We start from the raw sequence: 16,889 nt of genomic DNA on the forward strand, positions 1-16,889 counted from the left end.
ATAAGAGCCAGAAGTAGTGGATAACTTCAAAGAAACAATGTTTTCCAGACACAAAGGGGGCAGTTTATGTTGATTGTGACAGCATGCACGAGACCTGTACAAGCTGAAGCTACAACTTCCAACATGGATGGTGGAAGCACACAGTTATTGTCATTGTATAGCACACACACACACACACACACACACAGAGAGAGAGAGAGAGAGAGAGAGAGAGAGAGAGAGAGAGAGAGAGAGAGAGAGAGAGAAAGAGTTTTACTTAAAGATATGAGCCCTGGTCGTTTTACCTCATTCTAGGGCAGGCTCCATTGTAGTGGGTAGCCATTCCAGCTTTGATCTGGAAGTTCCAACCCCCACTGAGGCTTTGGCAACTGTCACGCTACAAGGTGGGGCCAAGGGAGGCACCTGGAGACCTGAAATCTGGATGGGTCAGCTCTCTCGCCATTCCTGGACCCTAGACAGTAGAGGTTGACCAAGCAGAGCTCCAGAGAATACCACTGGACTGCAATACACCTTCCCCAGACCCCATGACCTACCTATTCCTTCATTTGTAAGTTACCCACTAAATAAATCTTCCTTTTAACTACGTGGAGTGGCCTTAATAATTTCGACAATACTCCATGCCCAAGAGTAGCGGGAGAGCATCAATTACTCTTAATGGGTTAAAGAAAAAAAAAGTAAACTTGAAGTTGGATGGGTAGGAAGATGAGAACAGAGAGGTTTGGTTTAGGAGGAGTCAGGGAGGAGGTGAATATGATCAAAATATATTGTATGAAATTATCAAATAATTAATAATTTTTTATAAAGGAAACCCCATGAACATGACCCTTATTTATAGCCAAAGCATATGGCTTGACATTCTTGTTGGAAAACCTACAACCTGATAATACATGTGTGGTGCTTGGTGAGATAAAATATAAAAGACTCAATATACAGAGGGTCCATGAACATAGCATCTCAAGACTTTTGATTTGTTTTTATATATCAGTAGATATTCTATGGAACAAATTTCCCCCAACATTTAACTGCAAACATTATCATCATAATTTCTGTAGGTTAGGAACCAAGGAAGAGTGTCATTTAGTGTCTCTTACTCAGTTTCTCATAAGATGACACTCACATTCACGCTGTAAACCTAAAATCTAAGAGCTACTGGAAGACTCATTTTCAAGGTCACTTGTGTTATCTTGCAAGAAAGAGGGCCTCCTTTCCTCATTGGCGAGTAGCTAGAGCCACCTTTGGTTTCTAGCCACAGGGGCTTCTTCACAGGGCAGCTAAACTCAAATCAAGGAAAAATCAAGAGGCCAAGACAACAAGAAGCCTAAGGAAAATCCCTCAGAGTGTAAGTCATAGCATTTATCACTCACCCTGGAAGTGGCATCTCAGTTACTTCTCCTGTCTTCTTTTTATTAGAAGAGAATGAATAATTCCAACCCATACTCAAAGGAAAGGGTTATACAGAGCTGTGAATACAATGTATGATGATCCCTGGGATAATCTTAGTGGCTGTCAATCATATGGATCAATGAGAAAGCGTTAGATGGCTCAGGAGGTTATATCCCCTAAGAGGAGAACCTTCTACAGTTGTCTTGCAAAGTGGACATACTGTCAAACTGCCTTCTAAATATTTATGTTTACACACATAGATTAGTGCTGTCCTTAATCTTGGCCAGAGAAACTTCTTATTTTGCAGTGGGCAGCATTAATGCAGCTACTCCTAACTGGTCAAAGTGCTGAAAATCAGCTTAGCTCTAAGTGGGGCATCTATATCAACACCCATCTAAAGGTAATAGAAAACTGTAGAAGAGGTGACCGTAAAATGGTAAGATCCAGATGCTGGGGAAGGGTGCTTTGGAATGTTGCCTTCTGGTCACGGCATGGCTATGGCACTCATGAACTTACAGAAACTGTGGTTACCTTCACAAAATATTGTACACTGCATACATGTATAAAACTGTCAAATAATAAATAAAAGAAATTCTAAAATACCATTTAAATGTCTGAATATGTGGCATTATTTAGCCATTATTAGTCACTGGTGTCCTCAACTAGAAAGTTATCCCAAATTCTCCTTACTCAACATCCATGTCTATTGTTAAATCACTATAGCTAACTTAGCTGCCAGTGCCTTTATTTTCTAATGAGATATCAATACACTTTACAATCATACTATCTAAAGCTGTAGTGGAAGATAGGAAGCTTGTGCTGGCTTCTAGAAAAACCTATTGAAATATATTGTAGACAGAGCCAGGTCATGGGGATCATAAGGAGTGTCCTTAAGAAACATCTGTAACCTAACGCATATCTTATTTTATACATGAAGCCAGAGCTGTAGGTATCAGTATGTCCTATTGCCTAATGGATTATATTTTAACATTCTTTAAGATTTGGATTTTTAAAAGGTCACCAATTTCTGGAAATTTATTGTTCTTACATAGTGAATCTAGTGCATGACTTTTACTCTAATTATTGTTTTTGATTCTTTTATAACATAGGGAAGCCTTTAGATAAATTTTAGAAGTAAGTTTAACAACAAACTTACAACCTCGCCTTAAGCATTTCCAAAACACCTCTAACACCCATCTCCCTTAATCTCTCCCTCTGTTCCTGTTCCCTTTACAGTTGGTTCAGAAAAGCTAGAAAGAACCTTAGATGCATATGTAGTGTAAGACTCAATCTAGATACAGAGGACCCATAAACATATTATATTAATAATTTTTATTAGTTTTGCACTTTGTGTATATCTACATAACAATATTTACTGAACAAATTTATTTACTCATCTATTTATGCTATTGCCAAGATTCAATTACGTTAGCATTCTTGGTGCCCAGGGCTTTGTTTTCTGTGAGTGCCCTGTGGTCAGACAAGTAGAATTACAAGCACAGGGTTGACTGGCAGATGAGCAAAGCCATTGCACATGGTGACAAACAGACTGACGTCTCCTCCATATTTAAGTGACATTGACTGCAGTCATGTGATGGTTTTGACTCTCTTTTGACTCTATTTATCCAAATAATTTTAATTAAATGGTCCAGCTCATATTTCATAATTGTTTATGGTTATTATACAATATTTGAACTGAGTTAGGTAAAAACACCAAGAGGTCATATATCTGTGTTGTTCATGTGGGAAGACTCAACCTCAACCTACAGTTGGTTGCTTCGTTGTGGAATGACTATTCTAAGTGATCATGCACCTTTAGCTCAGGGACGACAGTATAGTCTTTCAGAATACAGTGAATCTACTTTTATTTATTCTTTTCCTTTCCTTATATAAAACAGTGTAAATGATTCTTATGGGGCTGATCTCAATGTCCAATCTGTTTTGCAGCTCTTCTTTAACTCCTTTCCACTGAAGTTTCCTTATTACTGGAATGAACCTTCTTGTAATCAGTCATATCTGTTCCCTACCCCCTCAATATGCTATTCAGCCAATTGATGAGATATGTAAATGTATTAAATCTGTATATGGAAGAGTGGCCACCTGAAGTTTTGCTTCTCTTATTACTAATAGCATTCTCAAGTTCCTAATAGAATAGACAGAATCATACTGTAGGAAGGAGACTCTGGACACACACCAGTCGCCGTGAATGCCATCTGATGGACAAGTTCTCTGCTGTTTCCTATCAGTTTCCTGACCAGAGGAATATGATCATCCTTCCTCCCTGTCTGCCTGTGAGCTCTCATGAGTATTAGTATGAGTATTAGTACAGTAATGCATGTGGGCACATTTTATAAACAGTAAAGGCAAGAACACAGTTGTAAATATATCACTACTGGAGGAATAGGATCTAAGTCTTCCCCTTCCTCCAGTTACAAATCACCTAGAAGATACGTGGAAAAAGCACAGGTAGCGTCGTAAAACTCTTCTCGAACTGTGTGACCTTCAGTGTTGCAGAGAAAATAGCCTGCTATTCCTAGGATGTCAAATCCCACTAAGGTATTTTCTATGGTAAAAGAGCTGGGCTCAGGGAGAACAATGCTTTGAGCAACTATTCTTCCTCATTCTCATCTGAAGGTGGATTTTGGTTTTAGTAAAGGCATTATTTTTTTTGTCTAAACTGACTATCTTTCTAGTCTATTAAAAACTTCGAATAAGTTCAGAAAAAGGCCTGAAAACATTTCCAGTGGGACATTTCTTCTCAGGCTTTAAATCAAGAGTCCAACCTTCTGGAAAGACGACAGCTTCCCCCTGATAGTTGGCCCTCCCCTCCCTTGCTGTCAGCACTGAGCACCAAGACAGGCTGTGCTCGGTGTCTTAATCAGTCCTTGCTGATGGGCTGACATCATTGCAGACGTTTTCACTTATCTTGGCAACAGTTAAACCCTTGCCAAGGACCAGTCAGTTAAGTCAGAAGGCATCTTTGGTGTGAGGCTGGAGGTATCAGGGTTAACTGTCAGTTTACGATCTGTGCTGATGACAGCAGGAAGGTCTAGGAGCTGACACTAGACCCGTGATTTAAGGAAGAAGGAAGCGGATTCCTGGGACATGGAAGGATGGGACTGTGTTCACTAGACACTGAAGACTCCACATCTGCTCTCTGACTGTTGAGACTGGGAAGCGCCCACAACACTTTCCCATGCAGAGCAGCTGATACCAACAGTGATGACCTGAGCAGTGGTGTTAAGTAATTGGCGAGATAGAGACGACAGATAACAGACCAGAATTCAGGGGCTCTTTTTTCTTAAGTTGAAATATGTCATTGACTTCTCTTCTTTGATATTGTTTCTTCTTGTCCTTTAACCTTTTATTCACAACACTGAATTGCTAAGCAATCAAAGCTTTAAGTTATTAGCCATACAAACTTTTTGTAAAAAGAGATTATATTTGGCCATCTATATGTATAAATTCTCCATCTAGGGATTTGATAAACTACAGATCAAAAATCTAAAAAACACTGTGTGCTGGATAGTTTTATGTCAACTTAACACAAGCTAGAGTTATCTGAAAAGATGGAACCTCCATTGAGAAAACGCCTCCATAAGTTCCAGCTATAGGGCGTTTTCTTAATTAGTGATTGATAAGGGAGGACCCAGCCCATTGTAGATGGTGCCATCCCTGGGTTGGTGGTCCTGGGTCCCATAGGAAGAAGGCTGAGCAAGCCATGGGGAATAAGCCAGTAAGCAGCATCCATCCATGGCTTCTGCAGCAGCTCATCTCCAGGTTCCTGCCCTGTTTGAGTTCCTGTCCTGACTTCCTTCACTGATGGACTATGATGTGGAAGTGTAAGCCAAACAAACTCTTTCCTCCCCGACTTGCTTTTGGTCATGGTATTTCATCACAGCAATAGTTATCTTAACTAAGACACACCGTGTTTGTATTGATCCAGTATAGGCTTTCCTTTTGTCCTTTTCTCTTAAATGATACAGTATAATGACCATGTATACCACATTTACAGTGTATTCAGTATTATAAGTCATCAAAATATGACTCAAAGTATCCAAAAGGAGAGGCATAAGATGTGCAAATACTTGAGGGACTAGAAAACTAGAATTATTCTTCCCACCTGCCTACCTACAAAGTCTCATATCAGGTGCAGTAACACACATATGTGAACACATTTCCCAAACATGAGAGGCCAGACCACAGTTGCAAACACAGCAATACTGTAGGAATTCCAAATCACTAGGAGACGTGTGAAAAGCATAGCCAGTGGCATCAGACTCTTCCAGAACTGCATTAGCTCAGCAATGACGTGTGCTAAATCACTGTGTACGAAAACTTCTGGCATCTTCTAATTATCCTGGAGTCAATCCCCTGAGGACATCAAAGGGAACAGATCTAACAATGCTCAATTGTAGATGACGTAGATGCAGCATTATCATTTCTAGATGATCTGTGTTCCTTTGACAAATTGTTTATATTTTAGTGCATCATGCTAAGAAATAATCATATAATTTATCAAAGGAACACAGATCATCTAAGACTGATAATGCATCCATACCACCCACAGTTGGGCATCTCTTGTCTTCCTTTCAGAAATAGAAGACTCAGAAGTAGACAATGGCTTCTGTCTACTGGATACCATATTCTGCACCTTGGCTATCATTCCTAAGACTTTCTGGATAAAGTTACTATGGTATGTTCTCCAACTTAGAACTACACCTATTAAAAAATTTCAGAAAAAAAAGCAATTACAATTGGGCAAGGCAGACTTGCAAACACAATGATATCCATGACACTAATATATACTGTAGATTATCTTCGAGGACTGCCATGCAGAACCCATGTTTGAGTGAAGACACAGACATGTGTAAATGTCACTGGATCTACAGTCACATAAGAGTGACCAGCTACAGGATCGGGAAGCTACCTACTCCACCCCAGCATGGCAATGCTGAGTGGATGAGTTAATTTCTGTTAAGAGGAAAAAACAAAACAAAACAAAAAAACAGCACCCACAAGAACTGGGCTCCAATCTATTAGGCAGTAAAGATGTTGATTACCAAAAAACTACAATTCACAGCTCTGGGAAAGGTTAGCTTTGCCCTCCTCTGTTCAGTCCCAATGTTTCCCCTCACTTCCACATGAGGAGCAGTTTCAAGGCATTTTCTGCAGTGTTAGATTTATCTGTTTTCCAAGGGTGCTTTCAAAGCAGCTAGCCACGTTAGGTTCAGCAAACCACTTTTTTTTTTTTTTATAAAGAAGACTCACTGAAGGTCTTTGAGCGAGTCCACTGATTAAAAATAAAACATCCAGATCTTAGCAAATTGTTGGTTTAGACTGATAGAACCCTACTTCCTTTGTGTCACAAGCAGCTCCCTCCCCTTCTTAATGAAAACAAGGAGGGGTGATTATACCTCCTGGGGCTGTGCCATTTCTGCCGTCTGAAAGGCACTTAAATGAGTGGTACATTATCTCACACATCTGGAGTTTACCAAATTAGCCAATTATGCTGGGGCTCGTAAAATGAGGCCTTAAATGTCATTTAACTAGAAAATATTATAATCACCAAGTGGTCTGATTGTAAGATGATACGTGGTACAGCATCCGTGGTTACAGAAAACAAATCGCAAAGCAAAACACAGTTCAAATGCTCTCCCCAAAGCCACCGCGTATTTTCTACAGCAATACTTTCTGAAGAATGCCGTGTTTCAGAAGGCACCAGCAATCAACATGTTTCTCATTTGAAACTGAGTTTAATCTGACCTAGTTGTTTCCTAGTTACTGGCCTTAAGCATAGCAAAGTCCAAAAATTATTGTCATAAGAGAGCTAAGGATCATACAGGATGGGAGCAGACTGACTTAAAAAACCACGAACTTATGCACTTGCCTGCAAGGAATGTGGCATGATTGGATTAAGTCTTGAGTTGCCAGGGGCTTGACGTGCTGCCTCAGAATCACCAAGATTTGGTTGGCTGGATACACACTAGTTGTTGGGGGCTTTTATAGTCACTGGAGGAAGGGACAAAGGCTGATTTAAATTGCTGTGTGATTTGAAAGTAAAACTATCAAAAATTATATAATAGCTATTTGAAAACTGTAGCTTTTTATGATTACTATTTCCACATTGTCTTCTTTATAATCAACATATAATAAAATGTGGTCTTTTAGGGGAAAAAAAAACACAGTGAAATAAAAAGGACATGGTTATGACACTAATACTTATATGACCCTGAATACATTGCTTAACTTCTCCGATCTTCAGTTACCCCTCACAAAAGTCAGATGAGGTGCTGTGCTGAGAAAGCCTAGGACACTGTGTGCAGCACAAATGAAAACACAAGTTGTGATGTGTCTTCTCCTCCCTGTCCTACCAGCATGACTTCTGTTCTGTGAACTTCCTTTTTTCTCTTTATTTCAGGAAGAGTGGACGCTAGAGCAATGGAGGGGGAACAGGAGCCGAGGTAGGCAGACTATCCTGGGCTTACTGACATAATTTCCCCCTTCCACTCCTTTGGAAAAACTCAATCCTCCTTTCTCCTCTCCTGCTTCCTCCTTCTGCAGGGGGTCAGCACAGCTGAGGTATAATGATGGCAGCTCCTTCTGGGAGAACCACCTTTTTGATCATGGTGCCTTGTTCTTTCATGGGAGCGGTCTTTCTTAAGAGAATGACAAGCACAAAGCAGACCAGGAAATCCTTCATAAAATACCTCGAGGCCAAGGGAAGGGAGGCCTGATAAATGAGCACATGTAGACAGGGAGGTCAAGGAGACCTGATTCACGAACACATGTAGACATGGATGCCAGGGAGGCCTGATGCATGAACATGTGTAGCCAGGGATGTCGGGTGAGCTTGCACATGAAGCCGACTGGCTTTAGTGGCCCCTAATCAAATTGGCTGTGCCTTTTTTGCCTTTCATGATTATTTTATTTCATAGTACATGGACCTATTTGGTCCGTTTACTTCTGTCAGGCCACAGAGAGGAAGAATTACGGTAACAGTGGAATCGCTCTCACAGGGAAAGGGACAAATCTCTTTCTTACATTTATTGTCTGGGTCCCTCTTTCTATATTCTCCTTAGTGAAAGCAAATTATGAGAATTGCAAACCACAGAAATTTCTGTTTAGAATCTGTAAGGCTTTACAAATTTTTTTTTTAATTAAATTGCTCTTGAAAAGGCCACATCTTTAGCAATGGAATGAGCAGAAGGAAGCAGAAGCCGTGGTGGTTGAGCAATTGTTTTCTTGACAGTGCGATGAATTCTGGACACAGGGGTGGGAATTGCATCACCGAAAGCAGTGGTGAGGAGTGCTTCATAGTCTTACGGTGGGGAGACGGGTGTGTGAGCAGAGACTAGACACGCTAACAGATTTTAGTGTCTTTAAGCTTGAGATGCCATCAGCCAATGAATTGGTCTCTCCCTTCAGATCTCAGGCAGGCCTATCTTCACCTGAAACCATCCCCAAGAACACAGTGTACTCGAAAAATGGCTTTTGCTAAGAAAAATGATTAACAGCATGTATTAAAAGTTTTTCTCATTCTTTTATTTGTTGTTGTTGTTGTTAGTGGTTTTTGTTTAGCTTACGGCTTTTAAATGGTCTTGTTGGGTGTCAAAATGTACATGCAGCCTATTTTAAACAAAGATTTCCATTCCTAGGAGGAGAGCTCTCTGATCTCTGAGTAACAGCATGTCTAGATCTACAGGAACTGCAGAGGGGAAAAAAACGTCAATTTGCTGTAGACACAATTACATGTACAGTATAGGAAAAGGACAATTTTGTTATACAAGGACCACACACACTGTGTGTTTGCTGGATTATTTGATATCAAAGCAGAGACATCGGTTTTCCCTAAAACATAAATGAAATAAAGAGCCTGGCGAAGGATCACCCGCATCTAATTCAGAGATATCCATTACAGTTTAGAGAGCTTGCCGATGCTAACAGGACTGCTTTCCTGGAAAGGGACGTCTTGTTGACTAGATAATATACTACAATTTCTTTAATTTTATATATCTACTGAGCAGAACAAGCATGATTTACAACCCTCATCATAAATATAAGTATGTTGGCAATATCCGATGCTTTGTTATCACATCCTCACAGAGTGTGGACCACAGCATCTTTGTTGGATTTGCAGCTGTATTGTGTAGCTAGGAGGACTTTGAATCACATGTTTAGTATACTTATCCTGTCTCTCCTCAGACCAAACATTGCACCAGACATGCAAAGCTAAATGAGAAATGGCCTTTAAGGAAACACATTTTTGAGGGCGGAACACGTAAGATAACAACACAGGACACATTTTATGCAGCATATATGTGGGAGGGAAGGGAAACAATTGAGCATAAGCTGGAGAAAAAGTACTCAGGGGTGGTGGACTGTGAAGTCGCTTCTGAATGAAGAGGGTTTCTTAGGTGGGTTAGGCGGTTGGGTACTCCAGAAAGACAACTTGCAAACGTTCTAAGAGTGAGAGATTGGAAGCCCCCACACTGCTGGCTTTTCCTGAAGCACATCTGGGTATGAAAAATGAGCCTGAAAAAGAAGGAGGGTATGCCAGCAAGGGCTCAGCACACTACAACAGGAATTTGAACTTTATACCACAGGGCATGTTTTGACATTGTCCCCAAATACGCTGCTGATCAAATAGTTTAAAAATATGATACTGGCACAGATAAAATAATTAGAACAGCATGATGCCTGCATAGAGATGGGCAATGGAATGAAACAGCAGGATATGAAAACCCAGAGTAGGAAGCTGGGCTGGTGAGCACACAGAAGTGTGTTAATTGGAGTGTAGTATCTCCAGTTAGTGAGTGAAGGATAGGCTGTTCAGTTGATACTTAGACAACTGGCTAGCTGTCTAAAAATGAAATTTAATGTTTATACACATACTATAAAAAGAACTTATGGGTGAATTAAAAAGCCAATGTGAAATATCAGAAAAAAGTTTATTTTTGCTGATTTTTTTTGCTTGTTTTGTAGTCTTTTAGTGTGACAGTGTTATATAGCTCAAAGGAAAAATAGATGTTACCACAAAATCATGATATGGAGCACGCTAAACTCCAAAGAGACTAACACATTACTGTTTTAAGACAAAAGTCAAATTAGGAAAAATGCCTTTAATACATATAACAAAGAATTTGTGTCTACAATATAATCTGTACTGATCTCCTACAAATCTATAATAATAAAAAAGGACTAACCTAAGAGAAATGGGTAAAGTGTGCAAACAGCTAATTCATGAAAGAAATGACCCTGATGACATACCTGTGTTCAGTGCCAGTAACATATAATACAGCTTCATTTCTTACTTATTGGATGGTAAACAGGAGGTGCACATTAATGACAGATTCCCCAAGTAATTATTCAAAATGTCCCATTTTGGAAGGGTGAGGAGAAATGAAAATTCTTAAATATTAAGGGCACAAAGTCAATACATGCATAGAAACTAATGTCTTAATATCTACAAAATAAAATGTATATAACATTTGGTCTCATGGATACACACACACACACACACACACACACACACACACATATAATATGTAAGCATATAAGTGAGTATGTTGTTTATAATAGTGAAAATCTGGGGAAAAAACTCACAAAGATCACTAAAGGGATTCATTTTCTCAACTGTAGCACACAGATAAATAAATTACTATGCTGTCATGGCAAGATATCCATGATAGAGTTTGTACTGAAATAATGACCAAGCAGGATGACATTCATAGCATCACTTGACAAATGAGGTAGTGAACTCAACAGTTAGCTGCCTGGGCTTTAGGCTTAAGCAGGTCTGGATTTGAGTACTCGCTCTAACACTTATTGCTAAGTTCTCCAAGTCTTAGTTCCTTTCTCTGTCCAACTGGAAGGGAACCTACCACACAGAGTTGCATGGGGAATTCTGAGTATATATAGTAATACTGTTAAAATTTGGGCTGGTGAAAAGACACTTGTTGGCAGTTCTGACAAGCCAAGCGGGATTCCTGGAAGCTGCATGGTAGAGAGAGAACCACCTTCCACAAGTTGTCATGTAACATCTACACATATGATGTGGTTTGCTTGCGCATGGGCGTGCATACACACAACAAAATTCCTTTCACCTTAACACACAATGGCTAACATCAAGAAAATAACTGATACCAAACACCGCTGAGGACATGGTGAAAGGGGGCACCCTGATTTACTGCTGGTGCACACACTCTGGAAATCAGTGTGGAGAACTCCCCCAAAGCTAAAAACAGACCTACCACAGGACACAGCTATAGCACTTCTTGGCATGGTCCCAAAGGAGGACTTAACATCCCACTTCACAGATACTTGCTTGGCTACATTTGTTGCTGCTCTCTTCACAATAGGTATGAAATGGCAAACCCTAAATGCAAATGTGGCACATACACAAAATGGAATACCATTCAATTATGAGAGAAGAACAAAATAATGAAACTTGCAGGTAATTGGGTGGAACTAGAAAACAGTATTGTGAGTGAGGTGACCCAGACCTAGAAACACAAATACTGCATCTTTTTCTCCTATTTGTGTTTTTTAGTTCCAACACTTTCTTTGACTGGGGGATCTCTTTCCTTTATCTTATCCTCAACACCTGAGATTCTCTCTTCCATATCTTTTAATCTGGTTGGTGAGTCTTACCTCTGAGGTTTGTGCTTGACATCCTAAATTTTTCATTTGCAGTTTTATTTCAATTTGGGTTTTCTTTAGTGATTTATTTAATTCTGTCTTCGTGTTTTGTTTTCATTATTTTACTTAACTGTTTATATTTCCACAGACTTTATTAATAGACTTATTTGTATCTTTCACAAAGTCCTTGAACATATCCATAATTTCTGTTTTGAAGTCCTTGTCTCATGCTTCAGCTAAATTGCATTTCTCAGGACCTACTGCAATAAGGTTACTGGCTTCTGGAGGAGGCTTATTGTTTTGGTTTTTCATGTTGGTTTTTGTGCTGGGACCTAAGCATCTGGAGTTATGACATTTGAGGTGTTTCTTTGTTGACATCTGGGCTCGTCTTTGTTGGGTAGGTGTTCTGTTCTTTGGTTGCTCTTGCCCTCTCTGGATCCTAGGCAAGTGTGGTGGCTTTGGGATCCCTAGCTGAGAATGCTTCTGTAGGTCTGATAGTGATAGAAGGGATTGGTGATGGGCTAGGAAGAAAGGCTGAGAGAGGTCACTGGGAAGAGCTGGGAAAACTGGGATCTGCACCAAAAGGGGGAGTCCCCTAGGAACACCAAGAAGGGGAGTCCTCTAGGAATACCAAGAAGGGGAGTCCCCTAGGAATACCAAGAGGGGGAGTCCCCTAGGAATACCAAGAGGGGGAGTCCCCTAGGAACACCAAGAAGGGGAGTCCCCTAGGAACACCAAGAGGCGGAGTTCCTTAGAAATAAAGAAAGTGGGGGAAGGGCCTCCTGCAAGCTGGCTGCTACAGGACTAAGAGCATGTCTGGAGAGACGGTAGTGGAGTACAGCAAGGACAGTGAAAATCGTGTACCTGAGTCCCAGTCCAGGACAGTCACGGAGGGGCCCCTGGTAGAAAAGTGTTTCTGGGGATGGGCAGCTGATTCTAAGGAATGGAGATGTGCTGAGAATATTTCTCCATATGCTGCGAATATGTGTTGCTATGATTGGTTAATAAAGAAGCTGCTTAAGCCGGGCGGTGGTGGCGCACGCCTTTAATCCCAGCACTCGGGAGGCAGAGCCAGGCGGATCTCTGTGAGTTCGAGGCCAACCTGGGCTACCAAGTGAGTTCCAGGAAAGGCGCAAAGCTACACAGAGAAACCCTGTCTCGAAAATAAATAAATAAATAAATAAATAAATAAATAAATAAGCTGCTCTGGCCTATGGCAAGTCAGGTTATAGCGAGGCAGGAAATCCAATATAGAGCCAGGAAGAAGAAAGGAGAGTAGGGGGAGACACCAGCCTTCCACCAGGAGAAGCAAGATGTGAAAGTACCAGTAAGCCATGGAACACGAGGCAACTTACAGATTAATAGAAATGGGGTAAGTTATACGAGCTAGCTAGCAAGAAGCCTGAGCCATAGGCCATCCAGTTTATAAGTAATATTAAGTTTCTGAATGATTATTTTATAAGTGACTGCAGGGTGGGCAGGACTGGAGAAACTTTATGAGTACAGAGATGGGCTACAGGGGAAGGCTGAGAGGGTCCTGATTATAGATTCTTAAATCTCTTTATAAACAAGGAATGGATTTGAGTATTATATTTAAGTCCCAAAGTAAAAATAACTATTATGTTTAGATAATACAATTAAAAAAACTTCATAGCCTTAATACCATAAGTTATAAATTACCCTAAGTCAAGATTGGTTATTAATAATCTCTGGAGTAGTTTCCACTATATACATATTCAGTTTTCATTCAAATTAGGAAAAATGTAACAAAATAGGAAGGCACACTTAAGAACATTTTCCCTAGTAACACTAGGAATGGAAAGCAAACTATTGAAAAATAAGAAAATCTGGCCAGGCGGTGGTGGCGCACGCCTTTAATCCCAGCACTCGGGAGGCAGAGCCAGGCGGATCTCTGTGAGTTCGAGGCCAGCCTGGGCTACCAAGTGAGCTCCAGGAAAGGCGCAAAGCTACACAGAGAAACCCTGTCTCGAAAAACCAAAAAAAAAAAAAAAAAAAAAAAAAAAAGAAAAAGAAGAAAATCTGTCAAGTAGAAATACATTAAAATGACCATATCAATATGCAGTGCACACAGGAAGACATTACATACCCCTCTGTTCGGAAGATCATCCGGAAGCTGTCACCTAAGCTTTTGTAACTTTGTGGGTCCGTTATACTTCTCTGAACCTGGAACCTAGAGAAAAAATCAAGCAACAATAGAAAAAATGTACATTAAAAATTTGGCCAAATGGTTCCCCCTGAGACAGGGTTTCTCTGTGTAGTTCTGGCTGTCCTGAAACTCACTCTGTAGCCCAGGCTGGCCTCAAACTCACAGAGATCCACCTGCCTCTGCCTCCCGAGTGCTGGGATTAAAGGCGTGTGTCACCACTGCCAGGCAGCTTTCTTGTTTTTAAAAGTCTTAGAAATGTAGCTTTTCCAGAGTAATTTAAAATATTCTCACCATTCCTATGGATTTCATTGATTTGTCGTTCTTATATAACCTTTACCTTATTTCCTTTATTAACTTATTTCTGGCCCTTTGTACTTTATGAGAGCCCATGTTTCTGCTTATCAGCCAGGCAGATACATCCTAAGGCATTTAGATTGTGTGTGTGTGAAAAGCATGTACAGATGCTATACATGGTTTTAATACATACTTCAGAAATCTGAAGATGTATATGAAAGAAATACATAATTAAAGCTTTAATTAATGTTTGTAGCTAGAGTTTTCCTGTGTTTTGCCTGGTTCTGCAGCCACTCAGACCCAAGTAAACACACAGAGACTTATATGAATTAAAACTGCTTGGCCATTAGCTCAGACTAACTACTGACTAGCTCTTACACTTAAACTCAGCCCATTTCTGTTAATCTATATGTTGCCACATGTTCTGTGGCTTTACTTTTGTGTCATTACATTCTGCTCCCTGGACAGTGGGCTGACGTCTCCCCTGACTCAGCCTTCCTCTTCCCAGAATTCTCCTTGTCTGCTTATCCGGCCTATACTTCCTGCCTGGCTACTGGCCAATCAGTGTTTTATATATCAACCAATCAGAACAAGATATATTCACAACATACAGAAAGACATCCACAGAAAATGTTCCTCAATAGATATTTAATAAAAAGGTTTGCAAGTACAGAGGAATTAGTATGGGACAATTTAGACTCCGTGGGTGAATTTGGAACTAATTCTGCTACAATCTACCATCATGACTTCAGCATGGGACGAGGTCTTTGCAGAAGCACGGTGCTCTGCAATAGCTGTTGTTCAGTGAAGATGTGCACTATTTCTGAAAGCCATCCTCTTTCATATTTGGTTTCCTTGGTATAATCATTTATCTCCCACTGTAGCCCACCAAATGTAGAAGCCTCCAATGTGACAGTTTAACTTTTCTTTGTGTTTACCCTGGGGTCCATTTCTAAAGATGTGATAATAAATATTCATTTTTATCACATGCCATTTTTAATCCATTCTCTGGTTTATCTAGTCTGTTTACTCTTAATTTTTAGCTCTTTATGGTAATTTCTGACTTAAGGTCACTCTTCCTCCTCTGCTTCCTGCCATAATTTCACCTATTTTTTTTTCTTATACGTGCTTTTCAGAATTACTTCTGATATTATCTAGTTCAAAATATTTTTCATATCATTAGCATTATTGTATTCATACTTCTTCTTCTAGGGATAATGCTCTTTATAGTTGCAATCCCTGGGGAATTATGCCCCCAAACCAGACTCATCACAGACAAGAGTGAATGTGCCACTCTGCTGGAACCAGACTTATCCCAGACAAGAGTGAATGTACCACTCTGCTGGAACCCACTGGACAGTTGAAGTAAAGCTGAAATTACATTGGATTTTGCAAAATGGAAAAGTTGATAATTTTGGGGGTCAGGATGGCATCTGTCTAGGGAAGTGTCAGTTGAATCTTCCAGAAAAGGTCCTGGCACAAACAAATCCCTAAACTAGTGGCTGACTGGGTAGTGTAGAGGGGGAGATTGGAGCAGAGAACAATTGTGAAGGCAGAATGAATCGCCATATGAGGACATGATGCCAGAATGCACAGCAGTAGGCTTGTAATTAAAGGAATGTGAATTTGGGGTAGTCTTTTTCCTCTTTAATTCATTTTCTTGTGGATATTTCAACATGTCCTCCTGCTCATCTTTAACACAGCGAGCAGTGTTCCACAACACTGTGCTGGCTGTTGTTAAACTTTAAAATGTCATATTCGTCTTAACCATGTGGAGCGTTTAGTCACAGTTGAAGTTGCACTGGAGCAATCTAGAAGCTTGGTTTCTGCACAAAGGCTCCACTCTTAGATGTAAACTGTGCAGGGCTGTGCTGATAGCTCAGTCTGTGAACCCCTGGCTGTGAAATCCTAAGACCCCACCTCCAATCCCCAGGACCCACATGAAAAAGCCAGGCATGGCGGTGCACACTCGGACTTACAGCAGCAGAGAGGTAGAGACAGAGAGATTCCTGTGGCTCACTGGCCAACCAGTCTCTTCTACTTGGTGAGCCCAAGCCCAGTGAGAAACCCTGCCTCCAAAAGTCAAGGTGGATTGTACTTGAGGAGTGACATCCAAGGTTGTTATATGTGCATGCATACACAGGAACATACACTCACATGCATGCACACACATGCACACACACACATGCATGCACACACAAAAACTAAATATAATGAACTTATCAGATGAGTATGAATTGGGACAACTGGCTTACTCAGGCTGTTTTAGATGCAGAGGTGCATCTGTGTGTATATACCACTGGCTTGAAGGACTCAGTAAGAGGTCTGTCTAGAATAAGAACAAGACTTGATGGTTTGGGTATTTCTGGACTACAACATGTAGATGAGATAATTCTGTGTTTTA

At 40.4% G+C, this 16,889-nt stretch overlaps 1 protein-coding gene across 1 annotated transcript in view; it reads right to left on the reverse strand.

Moving 5' to 3' along the window:
* Slc25a21 (solute carrier family 25 member 21) overlaps positions 1-16,889 on the reverse strand; it is a 482,333-nt gene that overhangs the window by 125,178 nt on the left and 340,266 nt on the right. The window contains exon 3 of the mRNA XM_028869746.2: positions 14,132-14,215. Within this exon, the coding sequence (XP_028725579.1) occupies positions 14,132-14,215 (84 nt within the window). The remainder of the gene's footprint in view (positions 1-14,131; positions 14,216-16,889) is intronic.

The sequence above is a fragment of the Peromyscus leucopus genome, chromosome 14 (genome assembly GCF_004664715.2).
Source record: "Peromyscus leucopus breed LL Stock chromosome 14, UCI_PerLeu_2.1, whole genome shotgun sequence".
NCBI classification, from domain to species: Eukaryota; Metazoa; Chordata; class Mammalia; order Rodentia; family Cricetidae; genus Peromyscus; species Peromyscus leucopus.